Source organism: Dipodomys ordii, unplaced genomic scaffold (assembly GCF_000151885.1).
Source record: "Dipodomys ordii isolate 6190 unplaced genomic scaffold, Dord_2.0 Scaffold11, whole genome shotgun sequence".
NCBI lineage: Eukaryota > Metazoa > Chordata > Mammalia > Rodentia > Heteromyidae > Dipodomys > Dipodomys ordii.
Genome location: NW_012267227.1, coordinates 8567386 through 8583065, shown reverse-complemented (window position 1 = coordinate 8583065; position 15680 = coordinate 8567386). Strand labels below are relative to the sequence as shown.

The 15680-nt window shown below is 40.0% G+C and overlaps 1 protein-coding gene across 2 annotated transcripts in view; it reads right to left on the bottom strand.

The window, feature by feature from the left end:
- The window catches only part of Rfx7 (regulatory factor X, 7), a 34872-nt gene that overhangs the window by 15680 nt on the left and 3512 nt on the right, over nucleotides 1–15680 (bottom strand). For both annotated transcript variants that reach the window (XM_013010230.1, XM_013010231.1), the window contains exons 2-3: nucleotides 6640–6722; nucleotides 4440–4562 (exon numbers count right to left, since the gene is read on the bottom strand). In XM_013010230.1, coding sequence (XP_012865684.1) covers nucleotides 4440–4562; nucleotides 6640–6652 — 136 coding nt within the window. In that variant the 5' untranslated portion in view covers nucleotides 6653–6722. The remainder of the gene's footprint in view (nucleotides 1–4439; nucleotides 4563–6639; nucleotides 6723–15680) is intronic.

The following is a 15680-nucleotide window of genomic DNA, read 5'->3' as shown; positions in this document are numbered from 1 at the left end:
GTTATTTTTCAGGTAAGGTCCTGAATTTTTGCCCGGGGCTGGTCTCAGACCATGAAGGCGTTCAAAGTAGCTGGAATTATAGCTGTGCCATATCATGTCCATTTCAAGGCCAGGGCTGGCTTTGAACAATGTCCTTCCAATCTCCACTTCCTAAGCAGCTGGGAAGTAGAGAGTGTGAACCACTTGCTCGGCCTATTAAATACACATTCTAGATGAAGAACTTGTATAGAGAAGGATATCTGGAAAGAATCTAACTGGTCTAATCTCATTCAATTTTTGTACATACTTCTATTGCTAATAACTGTAAGTGTAATGAATGCCTGGGCTGTAACTAAAACCATATCAAATACTTATAAAGAGAAAGACTTATTAAGCATTGGCATTTCTCCAATCAAAGCTCCTTTATAGCTAAATCGTACTGAGATTTTAGTGACCCAGCATTCAGGTAGTACAGATCACAATATAAGAAATTTAGGGATGTTCTGAAGATATGGGAGAATGATGTTTTCTTTAAGGTGTTAAACAATACATTTGGTCGATAGTCTGGAATCAAAAGAAGGAAAAGTAATACGATCAAATGAAAAATTCACTCTATTCCATTCAAAGTGGAATAGCTACTGAAATCCTCCAAAACTTTCAAGGAAAGCAAAATCTGGAAGTATCTGTTCTTGACCGTTCGTTCTGTCTTTGTCATACTGCAGCCTGTCCTGGGCAGTGACATGTGACTGAGACCTGCTGAAGTCCCCTGGGCTCCAGCATTTGGTATGACACCTGAGAACAGTGTCCCAAGGGTAGCATAGCTGTACAAGGCTGAAGATGCTACTGCTTACGGTATCTTTTACTTTAGGCCTTCATGAGAAGTTTTATTAAGGCAAGATTAAACTAAGATCAGATATTCACCTGAAAAATAATTTTAGGTAACCACACAAATGAAAAATACGTGGGAAGGGTTGCTTTGTTGAAATCAACAAAATTAATTTAGGATTAAATTACCCTGAATATATAAAAAAAATTGCCATGTACAAGGCAAAAAAGATCTAATATAAAATGTGATTCCATTATAATGCATCTACATTTTACAAACACACACACACATACACACAAACACACAAACACACACACATAACACCAGAGGACAAGATCTGGGATACATGGCACTTCCAAAGGTATGCTTTCCATGGTGACTATAAACAGATAACAAAAAGATCACTAGACCCAAGAAGACAACTTCCTACATAGAGAGAACAAAAAGTGAAAAAGCTAAGAATAGCAATAAAAGGGCAAGTAAAGACAAAGCAGGAAATGAAAGACCAAAAAAAAAAAAAAAAGAAGACTGTTCCTACATGTCAGGAAACTGCTACCCAAATTACAATGCTCAAGAATGTAGTCATTTTAGAATTCAGGTTACTGAGATACTGAGGATACATGTGTTCACTCACAGCATCAGTGTTTCTATTACTAAAAGGTTAAAATCAAACAAGATGTCAATTGATATCTAAGTACCATAGTTACTAAGTATAATTAATTTTCATTAAGAAATGATCACAGGTTATGGTGCTGGATGAAGAAATTCAAATACAGAAACATATAGCATGCTGTCAATTGTGAAAAGAAAAAGTTTGTAATCGTGTTTTTATTTACACACAATCATAAAATACTGCTGGCATAATATACAAGAAACAAAGTTGTTGTTATGGAGATGGCAAAGGTATGATGGAATTTCTTCCCTGTGTATCTTTTATTTTCTTTATTTTTACAACTATCTGAATATTGTAATCATTTAAAAATCAAACAGAAAATTGGCAAAAAGTTGTGGCTACTTTTCTTTCAGTGCTAGGGAATGAACCAGAGCCTCATGCATGCCTCGTGTTTACAAGGCAAATGCTCTACCACTAAGCTAGAGCCTTAGCCCTCAAACCTGCAGCTTTTTTTTTGTTGTTGTTGGTCGTGGGGCTTGAACCCTGGGCTTGGACGCTATCCCTCAGCTCTTTAGCTCACGGTGAGCGATCTCCCGCTTGAGCCACAGCACCACTTCTGGTTTTCTAGTGGTTTATTGCAAAATAAGAGTCTCATGGACTTTCCTGCCTGGGCTGGCTTTGAACCATGATCCTCAGATCTCAGCCTCCTGAGTAGCTAGGATTACAGGTGTGAGCCACTGGCGCCCAGCTCAAAACTGCAACGTTTGATCCAATGATTCCCCTTATACAAGACTTACACTTCAGTATTACTTCAACAATATATTACTTCAGTATACAAGTGTAAAAATCTATATTCTAGTAAAAAAAAAAAATTAGGAGCTACCTAAATGCCTATCAATAGAAGACTTAAAAAAGTTCCACCTGGGGCTGGGAAGGTGGCTCAGTGGTAGAGCACTTGCCTTCCATGCATGAGGCCCTGGGTTCGATTCCTCAGCACCACAAAAAGAAGGAAGTGGCGCTGTGGCTCAGCGCTTTGCCTTGAGCTGAAGAGCTGAGGGTCAGCGCCCAGGCCCAGAGTCCAGGCCCCACGACCGGACCCAAAAAAAAGAAAAAAAAAACCCAACAATATATATAACATATATAATGTTTTCACTTCAAGTAAAAAGAATAAAAGGCAAAATTTACTAAAAATTAATGTAACTCATATATAGAAAAATAAAGCTAATATTTAAATCTATTAGAAAATTGAAGGGAATAGAAAAGAATTTAATTTGATGCTATACTTCCAATATTCTTTTTCTTTTTTTTTTTTGGTCGGTCGTGGGGTTTGAACTCTGGGCCTGGGAGCCGTCCCTGCACTCTTCAGCTCAAAGCAAGCGCTCTACTGCTTGAGCCACAATTTTCTTATAAGCATATATTTGCATATTATTTGTAGAAATAAAAATGAATTAAGTAAACCTAACTCCTGAATTCTTCCGCTGTATATTCTCAAAGATACGGGGAGACATTAATTACAACCACCAAATAGGAGGGGATGCTATGAAAAAGTGAGTTTTTGAAAATCAAAACTATTTGGCAGCAATAAGTGATTCACAGGAAAAAAAAAAAAAAGGAAGATGAGGTAGAGAAGAAAAGATGAGGCTGAAGAAAGAAAAAAAAGGGGCCTCGAGGGCACTTTACAAACAGACTGTCCTCAGATCTGATTTGACATGCCTAGCTGCTGCCATCTGCACTTAAGTAAAAATTGAGTCTCTGATAAGCCAGGCGCCAGTGGCTCACGCCTGTCATCCTCGCTACTCAGGAGGCTGAGATCTGAGGACTGCAGTTCAACTAGCCCGGGCAGGAAAGTAGTCCATGAGACTCTTATCTCCAATTAACCACCAGAAAACCGGAAGTGGCGCTGATGCCTGAAGGGCTCAGGGACAGCACCCAGGCCCAGAGTTCAAGCCCCAAGACTTGCAAAAAAAAAAAAAAAAAATTTAGTCTCTGAAAGACCTTTACAAGAAAGACAAATTCAGAGTATTATGGAAGAATATAACCATGTCTTACCAAAGTAGGAATCTTTTAGGAAAATATAGACTGCTTTCATGGACCAGGTCTACTGGCCATATCTCTGGCAATATGAACAATGTATTTTGAATATACAAATATCCTGGGTTCTCTTACTGTGAAAAATGTCATGAATTCATCTGCCCAGTTTGTCTTTTGCAAACTAGCATGTCATTTGGAAAGTTCCTATTTCAGACAACTTTTATAATTTTAGAGCTAAAAAAACTTCATGCATCTTTAACTTACAATATGACATTTGTCCAAGCTACATGGGCTTTCTGTGTTGTTTTGTTTTGTTTTTTAATTTTTTTTGGGGGGGTCCCGTCGTGGGGCCTGAACTCTGGGCCTGGCCACTGTCCCTCAGCTCTTCAGCTCAAGGCTAGCGCTCTACCACTTGAGCCACAGTGCCACTTCTGTTTTTTTTTTCTTTTTGCTGATATGGTGCTGAGGAATCGAACCCAGGGCCTCATGTATGCAAGGCAAGTGCTCTACCACTGAGCCACCTTCCCAGCCCCTGTTGTTTTGTTTTGTGCTGGTACTGGGGCTTGCACTCAGGGCCTGGGTGCTGTCCTTTAGCTTTTTCACTCAAGGTTGGTTCTCTACCATTTGAACCACCAATTCTGGCTTTTTGGTGCTTATCTGGAGATATGAGTCTCAAGGGACTTCCCTGGTCAGGCTGGCACTGAACCACAATCCTCAGATCAGCCTTTTGAGCAGCTAGGATTATAGGGATGTGCCACTGTTGAGTGACCAGCTGGAAAAGTCCTTTTATTCAGTAATCTTGCCCTGTATTATACACTACTACAGACGCTAGGAGCTGGAAGGAATCTTAGAGATTTCTAAGTGCAACTCCCAGATATCAGCCTGATATTCATCAGTGATAAAAACATTGTAGCTGCATATAGTATTTAATCACAGTTGTTAATATATATTTTAACGTATCACAATCTGTCTCACACACACAACACTTACTTGTACTCATCATAGACTTCCTGTTTGGGGAGGGAAGTCTCAGGATGTTCTTCCAGGGTATTCCGAATCCAAGAAAAGGCATGCATTTGCTGTGCCCGGCTCGATGACATGGCATTCTGATCACTAGTCAGAAAATAGAAACATATTTAGCTGAACTAGATCGTAACTCACATACGGATTTTTGAGTGAGGCTTACATGTTCCATTAACACACTATGTACAAGCACTATAAGTGACCAAGCAGAATTTAGTACATGTTGATGATACCAAGTGATCGATATACAAATTGTCCAGCTGTGGCTGTGAGTGGTTAATTACAACTAGCCTCAGATTGCAATTACTGCTGGTTGCACCCCTTCTATGACTTCTATGGTGTCAGAGTAATGACAAAACTTAGTATTGGTTTTGATCAAAATTACCTCACAGTGGATATTTATGGGTTTACTTGACTGTCCATTTAACCACATTTACCAAACCATGAAACTTTTAAAAAATAAACATTAAGAGAGAGAGAGAGACAGACAGACAGACAGACAGACAGACTGTTTAAGCTATGTACCAGGCTCAAGCCTATAATCCTAGCTACACAGGAGGCTGAGATCTGAGGATCACAGTTCGAATTCAGCACAGGCAGGAAAGTCTATGAGACTCTTATCTCCAATAAACTATTCAGAAAACAAGAAGGAGAGCTGTGGCTCCAAGTGGTAGAGCGTTAGCCTTGAGTATAAAAGCTAAGGGACAGTGCCCAGGCACTGAGTTAAAGCCACAACCAATATCCCCCCACCCCAAAAAAGAGTTTAAACCAAATCATGAAACTTAAAAAAGCAAACATTAAAATAAGAGTTTATTTACTACTTGTTCAGCATACTAAAAGAATTATACAATGCAGAACAACAACGAAATCTTACTAAATGCCTCTAATTCCAGAGTAGAATTCATGGGAAAGGTCTTGAAAGGAAAAACTACTCCAAGTAGGTCCCATCTAGCTGTCCACTGGACATGGTAAGTTTTGGGGCTCAGAAGTATAATTTGTAGGGGCTGGGAAGGTGGCTCAGAGGTAGAGTGCTTGCCTTGCTTGCAGGAGGCCCTGGATTCGATTCCTCAGCACCACATAAGCAAAAAAAAAATGAAAAAAAGCCGGAAGTGGTACTGTGGCTCCAGTGGCAGAGCGCTAGCCTTGAGCTGAGGGACAGCGCTCAGACCCAGAGTTCAGGCCCCACGACCGGACCCCCCACCCAAAAAAAAGAAGTATAATTTGTAAACAGTCCCCCTGTTAAGGACAGCAGAGGCAATATAAGGAAGCTATTGTGCTGATTCTCACTCTCATCACAGCTACCTTTCTAAGAACACTGAATCCATCCCCAAAAGATACTGCTCAGTATCTATATATCTGTGCCTATCTCATTGCCATTTCTTTTTAGGTACAACTTTTTAAAAGTAGATGTTGAGTACAATTATAAATGCAATGAACTCTAAGATACTAAGGGCAAGGAAATTCTCTTAATAGTATGACTAAAGAACCGTTTTTCTCATTTTCTAGAAGAGGTATTTTTTAATGATGAAACTAAAGCAATATCAAGTACTTAAAACAACTTATATTTATCATGAATTAACATTCATTTTTTACTTTTTCCTTTTACTTTCTGTGATGTACTGACCGGACAGCACCTGAATTCTTCTAATACTTATATATGTATTTTGTTTTCTGTTCAGTTTTCACAACTTCTCATGCTGCATAAAAAAAAGTGTCCATAAAAAATAACCTAAATTGCATTACACAGTACTTACCCAACTGCATAAACTAATTAGTAAAAATTGCAAGTACTCAACTGAATTACCAAAGAACCTAATCCTAGCTACTCAAGAGGCTGAGATCTGAGGATCACAGTTGAAAGCTAGCCTGGGCAGGAAAGTCCATGAAAATCTTATCTCCAACTAACCACCAGAAAACTATAAGTAACACTGTGGCTCAAAGTGGTAAAGCACCAGCCTTGAGCAAAAAAGCCCAAGGAAGGCACCTAAGCCCTGAGTTCAAGCCCCACAACTGACAAAAACAAAACAAACAACAACAACAAAACCCTACTATTTTGCCTACTATTCTGTTACTAACAGCTTTAGAAACTTTCTAACACAGTAACAGTGACAACACAGCATACATGCATCCTAGGAATGGTCAATAAGCAGCATAAACATAGGTGTACCTTTTCTCTCCATTGCTGAGACCAGAAGGCAGCTGAAGGTAGAGGTAGAGTTTCTCTAGGTCTGTAAACTTCTCAACTTCTTGCTAATTATAAAGAAAGATCAGGGTTTTTAAAAACTTTTAAGTATTTATTCATTCACTTATTTAGTTTTTATTTATTACCATCAACTAGTTGGATACACACACATACACCCCACACCATATTTTATTGATCTAATCATCATTTGTAAGACTGTTTCCACAGCTTGGCTATGTGAATAGCGCTGCAGTAAACTTAAGTGTGCAATGTCTCTTTTGTATCTTTGTGTAAATGCCCAAGAGTGGTGGTAGTTTTTTTTTTTAGTTTTTTTTTTTTTTTTTTGCTTTTGTTTTTGCTAGTCCTGGAGCTTAAACTCAAGAGCCTGAGCACTGTCCGTTAGCTTCTTTTGCTCAAGGCTAGCGCTCTACCATTTGAGCCACAGTGCCACTTCTGGCTTTTTCTGTATATGTGGTACTTAGGAATTGAATCCAGGCCTTCATGCATGCTAGGCAAGCACTCTACCACTGAGCCACATTCCCAGCCCCTATTTTTAGTGTTTTAAGGAACCTCCACACTGAATTTACATTCCTACCAATGGTGTATAAAGATGTTCCCCATAACCCATAATCTCCCCAGTGAAAAATCAGTATTTAAAACCCCTACTAGGGGGGAGGGGGGAGGACGGGTTGGGGGGGTGGGGGGGAAGCTGGGAAGGGATGTGAAGGGTAAACAAAGGAGGAGGCTGCAATGCTTGATAAGAAATGTACGCATTATCCTGCCCATGTAATTGTAACCCCTCTGTACAGTATGTTCACAAAATAAAATAAAATGAAAAAAAAACCTACTAAATTTACTATTATCTTACATAAAATACTGTCTAAATCGATACCAGATGAAATGAATTCACCTACCAATCAAAACAAAACTACATTTTTCTCATTTCTAAAATAACTCAATGAGCTGTTGGGTTCTATTATTGCAAATTAAAAATTATCTCCCTCCCTCCTTCCCTATCTCTAGGCTAGGGCTTGAACTAAGAGCCTGGGCACTGTCCCTGACTTTTCTTTGTTGTTGTTGTTCAAGAGCGCTGCTCCAGTTTCACTTCTAGCTTTTTTGGTGATTAACTGGAGATAAAAGCCACATAGACTTTCCTGCCTGAATTGGCTTTGAACCATGATCCTCAGATCTCAGCCTCCTGAGTAACTAGGATTAAAGGCATGAGCCACAGACATCCCCCTCACTCCCTATTACTTTATAAAAGTACAAAGTTGTAGGTTAATACAAAAGTTTCTCATTTCTATGTTTAAAGAAGGCAAGTCTACCTGTGTTACAGGAGAATAATTGCAAGAGCCAAGAGAAACCTCCTTAGTCAGTCTTAGCCTAATCATTAACTCCACTTCATTACAACCATAAACTGGATGAAGTGACTTCTAGGACCCTTTTCTGATTTTCAAATGCCTACCTTTGTATGACTGCTGTTGCTGCTACTTCCTGTGGATGGAATGAGCTTAAAAAGTGTACGCTACTGTCCTGCAAAACATGTCATTTTAAAATATTCTGCATTCTCTTTAGTGCTTTCTTTCCCATCTAAGTTTTCTATACTACATAACAGCATCAAATGTGCCATAAATCCCATTACAATAAAAATACCATAGCAAAATCATGGTAGCCTAATTCAAGCAAAACTCCATTGCAATGGAGACCATGGTGACATTATTAGCATTCCTGGTGGCACAATTTATTCTTAAGGCACAGCTTAAACAAAGAGCTCTCTTCTCTCCTCCTGCTATACTGGTGTTTATAAATGCAGGTCTTGCACTTATTAGATAGGTACTCTACCAATTGTGCCATATCTCAAACCTTTTTTTACCTGAGCTATTTTTTTTTTTTTACACATTTTTTTTAGTGAGACAGGATCTCACTTTTTGCCCATGATTTTTCTGGTTTCTGTCTCCTAAGTAGCTAGGATTACAAATTAGAGCAACCATGCCCAACCAACTTTTTTTTTTTTTGCCAGTCCTGGGATTTGATCTCAGAACCTGGACACTATCCCTAAGCTTCTTTTGCTCAAGACTACACTCTACTACTTGAGCCACATTCCCAGACCCCCCCCAACCAACTTTTTTTTTTTTTTTTTTGGTCGGTCGTGGAGCTTGAACTCTGGGCCTGGGCGCTGTCCCTCAGCTCTTCAGCTCAAGGCGAGCACTCTACCACTTGAGCTACAGCGCCACTTCCGGTTTTCTGGTGGTTTATTGGAGATAGGAGTCTCATGGTCTCTCCTGCCTGGGCTGGCTTTGAACCGCGATCCTCAGATCTCAGCCTCCTGAGTAGCAAGGATTACAGGTGTGAGCCACCAGCGCCCGGCCCCAACCAACTTTTGAAAACATTTTTAACTAGTCCTACTTTATTCTTATCAAAATTCACCATAAAAGTTCACTCAGATTTTGTTCACAGATAATTTAATCTATGAATTACATGCACATAGTTCCTAAATCTAAAATTTTAAAACTCTGATGGGTATTTTCCATTTGACCTTGCTCTATAATAGCTAATAGATTTACAATTATACCCTGTATAGCTCTCTCATAAAGGAAAAATGAAACAAACAAAACCATGAGATACTACCTTACCACCTCAATTGTTATTTATCATCACATTCTTCCTCTCGTTTCCAAAGAGTTTGGTTTTAGAGTCTGCTTAATTTACCTTTTCTTTTTATTTGTGTTTGTGTGTGGGGGGAGGGCTGCTGAAGGTTTGAACTCGGGTCTTGCGCTTGCTAGGCAGGTGCTCTATGGTTGTGCTATGTCTCTAGCTCTTTTTAGCATACAAACTTGGAACACAAGCCTCTTACATTTTGCTCCCCAGTATAGCTGGGATGATACAAGTGCACTTCCATGCCCAGCTTCTTCCTTTGAAATGCAGCCCTGTGAACTTTTTTGCCTGGGCTGGCCTCGAACCATGTTCCTTCCTGATCTCAGTCTCCCAGGTAGCTAGGATTACAGGTGTGAGCCACCAGAGCCCAGCTAATTCTGTTCTTTATGATGCATTTCATTTACTTAGACCTCTCTTTATCCTGGAAGTTTTTCAGTCTATTTTCATTTTCATCTTCACGGCCATCAGATTATCTAGATTTATGTCACTTTCAACAAGGTATTTACTCATTACTGTGATCATTACTGTTTTTTCTGTTTATGTGGTGCTGAGGAATTGAACTCAGAGCTCATACATACTAGGGAAGCACTCTACCACATTCCCAATTCTGGTTTGTTTTTTTCCCCCCTAAATCGTAGTCCATAAATTATACAAGTTAATTGGTTTATCACTGGATTACACAAAGACTGAACCCCACACACTATAGATAAACAACGGAAGTCCTAAAGTGCACTTAAGATCACACATAACTGAAGTGTCTCAACACCTGTAAGCCTCCAACTTCTCCCCACTTTACTATGCCTTAAATGTGGTTCTAAAATCGCTCAACGACTCTCTTAATCCCTAAAATGCCTACCATGTTAAACCAAGGAAGGCTAGCTTACAAAAATAACATATATAGCTGGGCACTGGTGGCTTATGACTGTAATCTTAGTGACCTAGAAGGCTGACATCCTGGATCATGGTTCAAAATCAGCCAGGCAAAGCCAGCCGGAGCAGGAAAGTTTGTGAGACTCTTATCTCCAATTAACCACCAGAAAAATCAGAACTGGAGCTGTGGCTCAAGGTGGTAGAGCACTAGCCTTGAGCAAAAGAGCTTAGGGTCAGTGGCCAGCCTTGGATAGATTGTGTATTTCATTGGTCAATATGGCCTCCCAAACAAGTCTCACTGATCTATGCAAAGATCCTCACGTCTTGCTTGACTAACAAGACAAAGAGTGTCACATGGCAAGTATGTGAAACATCAGATTACTAGACGTGTTTGTAAAAATGTAAATGTCAGTAAGTGGTCAGGGTGGTGGCATACACCTGTAATACCATTTACTTGGGAGGCAGAGGTTGGAAGGATCTTCATTAGAGGACTTGCCCAGGCTAATCCCAGTTACTGAGGCCAGCTCAGGCAAAAAGTGAACTGCACCTCAACAAATAAGCTGGGCTTGGTGGCCTGTACCCATAATTATATGTAGGCAGGAGACATAGGTAGGAGGATTGTGGTCCAAGACCAGTTCCTAGAAGAAGTGTTGAGACCCTATCTGAAAAACAACAAAAACATGGGCTGGGAAGTTGGCTCAGTGGTAGAGCGCTTACCTTGCATGCCTGAGGCCCTGGGTTCGATTCCTCAGCACCCCATAAGCAAAAAGAAAAAAGCCGGAAGTGGCACTGTGGCTCAAGTGGTAGAGTGCTAGCCTTGAGCTGAAGAGCTGAGGGACAGCACTCAGGCCCAGAGTTTAGGCCCCACGACCGGACCAAAAAAAAAAAAAAAAACAACAAAAACAAAAAGACAACACAGTGTAACTTAAGTGGTAGCACACCCACCTTGTAAGTATGTGACTGAGTTCACAGTCTAGTATTGCAAGACAAAAAGAACAAAACAAGCATAAGAGTTTTCTGTTCACTGCTTGTCAAAAAGAAGTATATTTGGCTGGCTTTATGAAATAAAGGATAATGGTACTTTTTTGGGGGTGGGGTGGGGGTGGGGGTTGGTTATGGGGCTTGAACTCTGGGCCTGGGTGCTGTCTGTCCCTCAGCTCTTTAGCTCAAGGAGAGCTCTTTACCACTTGAGCCACAGCACCACTTCTGCTTTTCTGGTTGTTTATTGGAGGTAAGAGTCTCACGGACTTTCCTGCCCAGGCTGGCTTTGAACTGTGATCCTCAGATCTCAGCCTCTTGAGTAGCTAAGATTACAGGCGTGAGCCATCGGCGTCTGGCAATAGTATTTTATTTTTATTGAAAGCATATCCCATGATATGGTTATCTTGCAATACTAGACTGTACTGGCACTGGTACTGTTTTTTGAGCACTAGAAGACTACGTGCATAAACTTTTTTTTTTTTTGCCAGTCATGGGGCCTGAACTCTGGGCCTGGGCGCTGACCCTCAGCTCTTCAGCTCAAGGCTAGCGCTCTATCAACAGCACCACTTCTGGCTTTTTCTGTTGATGTGGTACTGAAGAATCAAACCGAGGGCCTCATGCATGCAAGGCAAGCACTCTACCCAGCCCTACGTGCATAAACTTTTAAGAATAACTTAAGTTCAACTGTAAAAGGAATGCTATAATATAGGAGAACCTTGAAAACTCCACATATGTGAAATATCCAGAACAGAAAAAGATTTGACCTGAAATTTCCAATGACATATACTGCTACCTTTTTTTTTGGGCTATACCACTTGAGCCACAGCACCACTTCCAATTTTCTGGTGGTTTATTGGAGATAAGAGGCTCACAGACTTTTCTGCTGGCTTTAAACTGTGATCCTCAGATCTCAGCTTCCTAAGTAGCTAGGATTACAGGCATGAATCACCGTGCAGCACTTGCCTTTTATATTTTCTTTAAACAAAATTATGAAAAAGATTTCAAGTCTGGGGGGGAACCTAAAATACCAGTCATTTTATTGAACAAACTACGTAACAATTTCATACTAAAAACATGAGGATAGTAAAAGGGCTCCCTTCTGCAAGCAAAAAAGCTTTCATTCACTCATATTTAGAATAATATTTAACTTATGTTGAAATTTCAAATGATATTAACCAAAAGTATATTTGTGCTTATCAAGATTGGATGAGGGCTAAAGAAAGGCCAAGAGAAACAGTTGAGAAATACATAGCCATAATGATCTCTTTGCAGAAACTTTTGTTAAACAAAAATACAATTAGTTGCCTGTAATCCTAGCTACTCAGGAGGCTGAGATCTGAGGATCACGGTTCAAAGCCAGCCTGGGCAGGAAGTCCATGAGACTCTTATTTCCAATAAACCACTAGAAAACCAGAAGTGGTGCTGTGGCTCAAGCAGTAGAGTGCTTGCCTTGAGCTGAAGAGCTGAGGGACAGCGCCCTGGCCCAGAGTTCAAGCCCTACGACTGACAAAAAACAAACAAATAAAAAACAATAAGTTAAAAATTCAACTCTATCAAGTTTTATATACACGGTCCTATCTATGATAAGCCTGTTTTTTCCTCTACTTTCGGTCCTAGTATTTGCTCATGAAAATGTTCAATTTATGCTCAATTACTCTCAATTAGCATTTTTTAAAATAATGTTTTTCTAGTATCAGTTGTACAACCAGCTTCAACCAGGTTGAAGCTCCTATAATGTACAAATTCAGTCTCCCGGATAGGAAGCACCAAAAAGTATTTCAAGCAGAGAAAGCAGGCTTATATGTGTTTGAAAGTTTGACTTAATAGTCCAAAGAAGAATTAGAGTACAAACATTTGTTTTCTATCAGAGTACACTTTGGTGTATTATGTCATCAGGCTTTCAATATAAAAATATTAGTGAAAACTGAGTTTTTTCTATACAGATTACCTAGATATACCATCATATATTTTCTGATTTTTCTTTAAGACAATAAAGTGAATTTGAGAGCTACTTGACAATGGCTAGGACGTTCTTTATAATTATCAAAAAGTTACCAGAACCCCAAATTTGGGCTTAATGACAACTTGCTCCACTAGAGTCATCACAACAGCAGAGAAAATCAAAACATAAACTGTTTTCCTCCCATTTCTAAGAAAGGATAAAATAACTGAAATGTTTAATGGAAAAGAAGGAAAAAGCCTCAAGATCCTATAAATTGTTGTGGGCTTATATAAATTATATCATTCTGTAGTTTTCAAAAAACAAAAACCCCCTTCCTAAATCTAGCATCTTTGCTAGGTTTCTACCACTCAAGTTCTAGGAAAACACATTATTGGTTTCGAAAATCACTTATGTCTTTCACCAAGCAACTGAAAGCTGATACATTTTTATATCATCCTAGTGCACATCATAAGATAAACCTTACCCTAGAACCAAAAACCCATTTCAAGCCATGGTAAATTTTTTTTTTTTTTTTGGTTGGTCGTGGGCCTGAACTAAGCCTGGGTGCTGTTCCTCAGCTCTTCAGCTCAAGGCTAGCGCTCTACCACTTGATTAACAGCACCACTTCCAGCTTTTCCTGCTTATGTGGCGCTGAGGAATTGAACCCAGGGCCTCATTCATGCAAGGCAAGCACTCTACCACTCAGCCTTCCCAGCCTGGTAAATTTTAACTAAAGGACGTGGAGTTGCAGCTCAAAGTGTTAGAGCACTAGCCTGGAGCAAAAGAGCTCAGGGTCAGCACCCAGGCCCGAGTTCAAGTCCCATGATCAACATCAATAACAACAGCAACAACAACAACAATTTAATTAAGTACTGCAAAGTTAAGTTTATCAAGTCTGGGTCACAACTTTGGTCAACAACAAAGCATTCATTTTAGCACAAATCTGAGGATGAAAGCATTTTTTCTCCTGTGAAGAAGGAAAGGGAGGAAGGGAATCCTTTACTGCTAGGGTATGTCTGGGAAGATAAGCGAGGAGCTGTTTATTTTACTCACTTGGGTGAACAACTCAAATTGATCGTTAAGAGGACGTCCTCTCCGAGAAGACTGGGTTCTGTATTAGTCTAGTTGTCAGAGTATAGATATCCTGTATCTTAGCATCCAGATAGCATTAAGTTCTCACACAATCATGTTACCAGTAAGCACAATAACAAAATAGGTTTCTCATTTATACTAACATTTGGAAAGTTTAAAAATTAAATGAGACCATTCAGTCATACAGCATTGAGTGCTCACTATGTTCTAGGCAACAAACTGAAATTTGTTTACACGATGAAGATAAATGCTAGGAATAAAAAGTATTGGGAGTAGAATTTAAAATAAAGTGGTCAGCTGGGTGCTGGTGGCTCATGCCTGTAATCCTAGCTACTCAGGAGGCTGAGATCTGAAGATCGTGGTTCAAAGCCAGTCTGGGCAGGAAAGTCTGTGAGACTCTTATCTCCAACTAACCACCAGAAAAACTGCAAGTGGCACTGTGGTCAAGTGGTAGAGCACTGGCCTTGAGCTGAAGAGCTGAGGGACAGCGCCCAGGCCAGAGTTCAAGCCCCACGACCAACAAAAAACAAAGAAAAGAAAAAACAATTGCACGGGTCTGGAAAGTGACTAAAGGCAAATGATATGAAAACCACCCAAATTCAGGTAATAACTGTGAGTCTTCATTATTTTTGCCATGACTTAGCTCCCAAGACCTGAACAGGAGTGCTGCCAAACGAGGCTGCCCAGGTTTCAAACATATGGAGGAAAATCTGGGGAAAATGAGTCACATGGTAAAAAGTCTTAGTAAATAGAGAGATAAGGGATACAGAAAAAGATAAGAAAAAGCAAGCCTGGGAGATGAACGGAGTAACACCAGCCACCTCAACACAAATGCCATCCAAGTTTTAGAAGGGAAGTTATTCAAAGAACAGAGAAAGTATTCCAGGAGATAATGATGTTAAACTCCACAACCACAACTAATCTACAAATTCTAAACAGGATGCCACAAGCAATCAATACCACACACATAAGAGTCCAAGTGTTGAAGCCAGAGTGAGCCCATATGGGAACAAATAATAAACAAAATAAACACTGACAGCAACAAGGGAGAAATAATTTGTCATATACAGAAAAAGTGATAGAATTAACTGCTAACTTGTACTCAGAAACAAAGTTTGGGAGGCAACCGAGTAATGCACTCAAAGCAACCAAAGAAAAACAAAATATTAAACAGGAATTTATTCCCAGCAAAAAATATCCTTCAAGGGCTGGGAAGGTGGCTCAGTGGTAAAGCGCTTGCCTTGCATGCATGAGGCCCTGGGTTCGATTCCTCAGCACCACATAAGCAAAAAGCGGGAAGTGGCGCTGTGGCTCAAGTGGTAGAGTGCTAGCCTTGAGCTGAAGAGCTGAGGGACAGCGCCCAGGCCCAGAGTTCAGGCACCACGACTGGACCCAAAAAAAAAAAGAATGGGACCTGTTGAAAAACAACTTCAGAATCAACATTTGGGAAACAAGTACTTAAAAATGTGACCAGAGCGCTCAAATT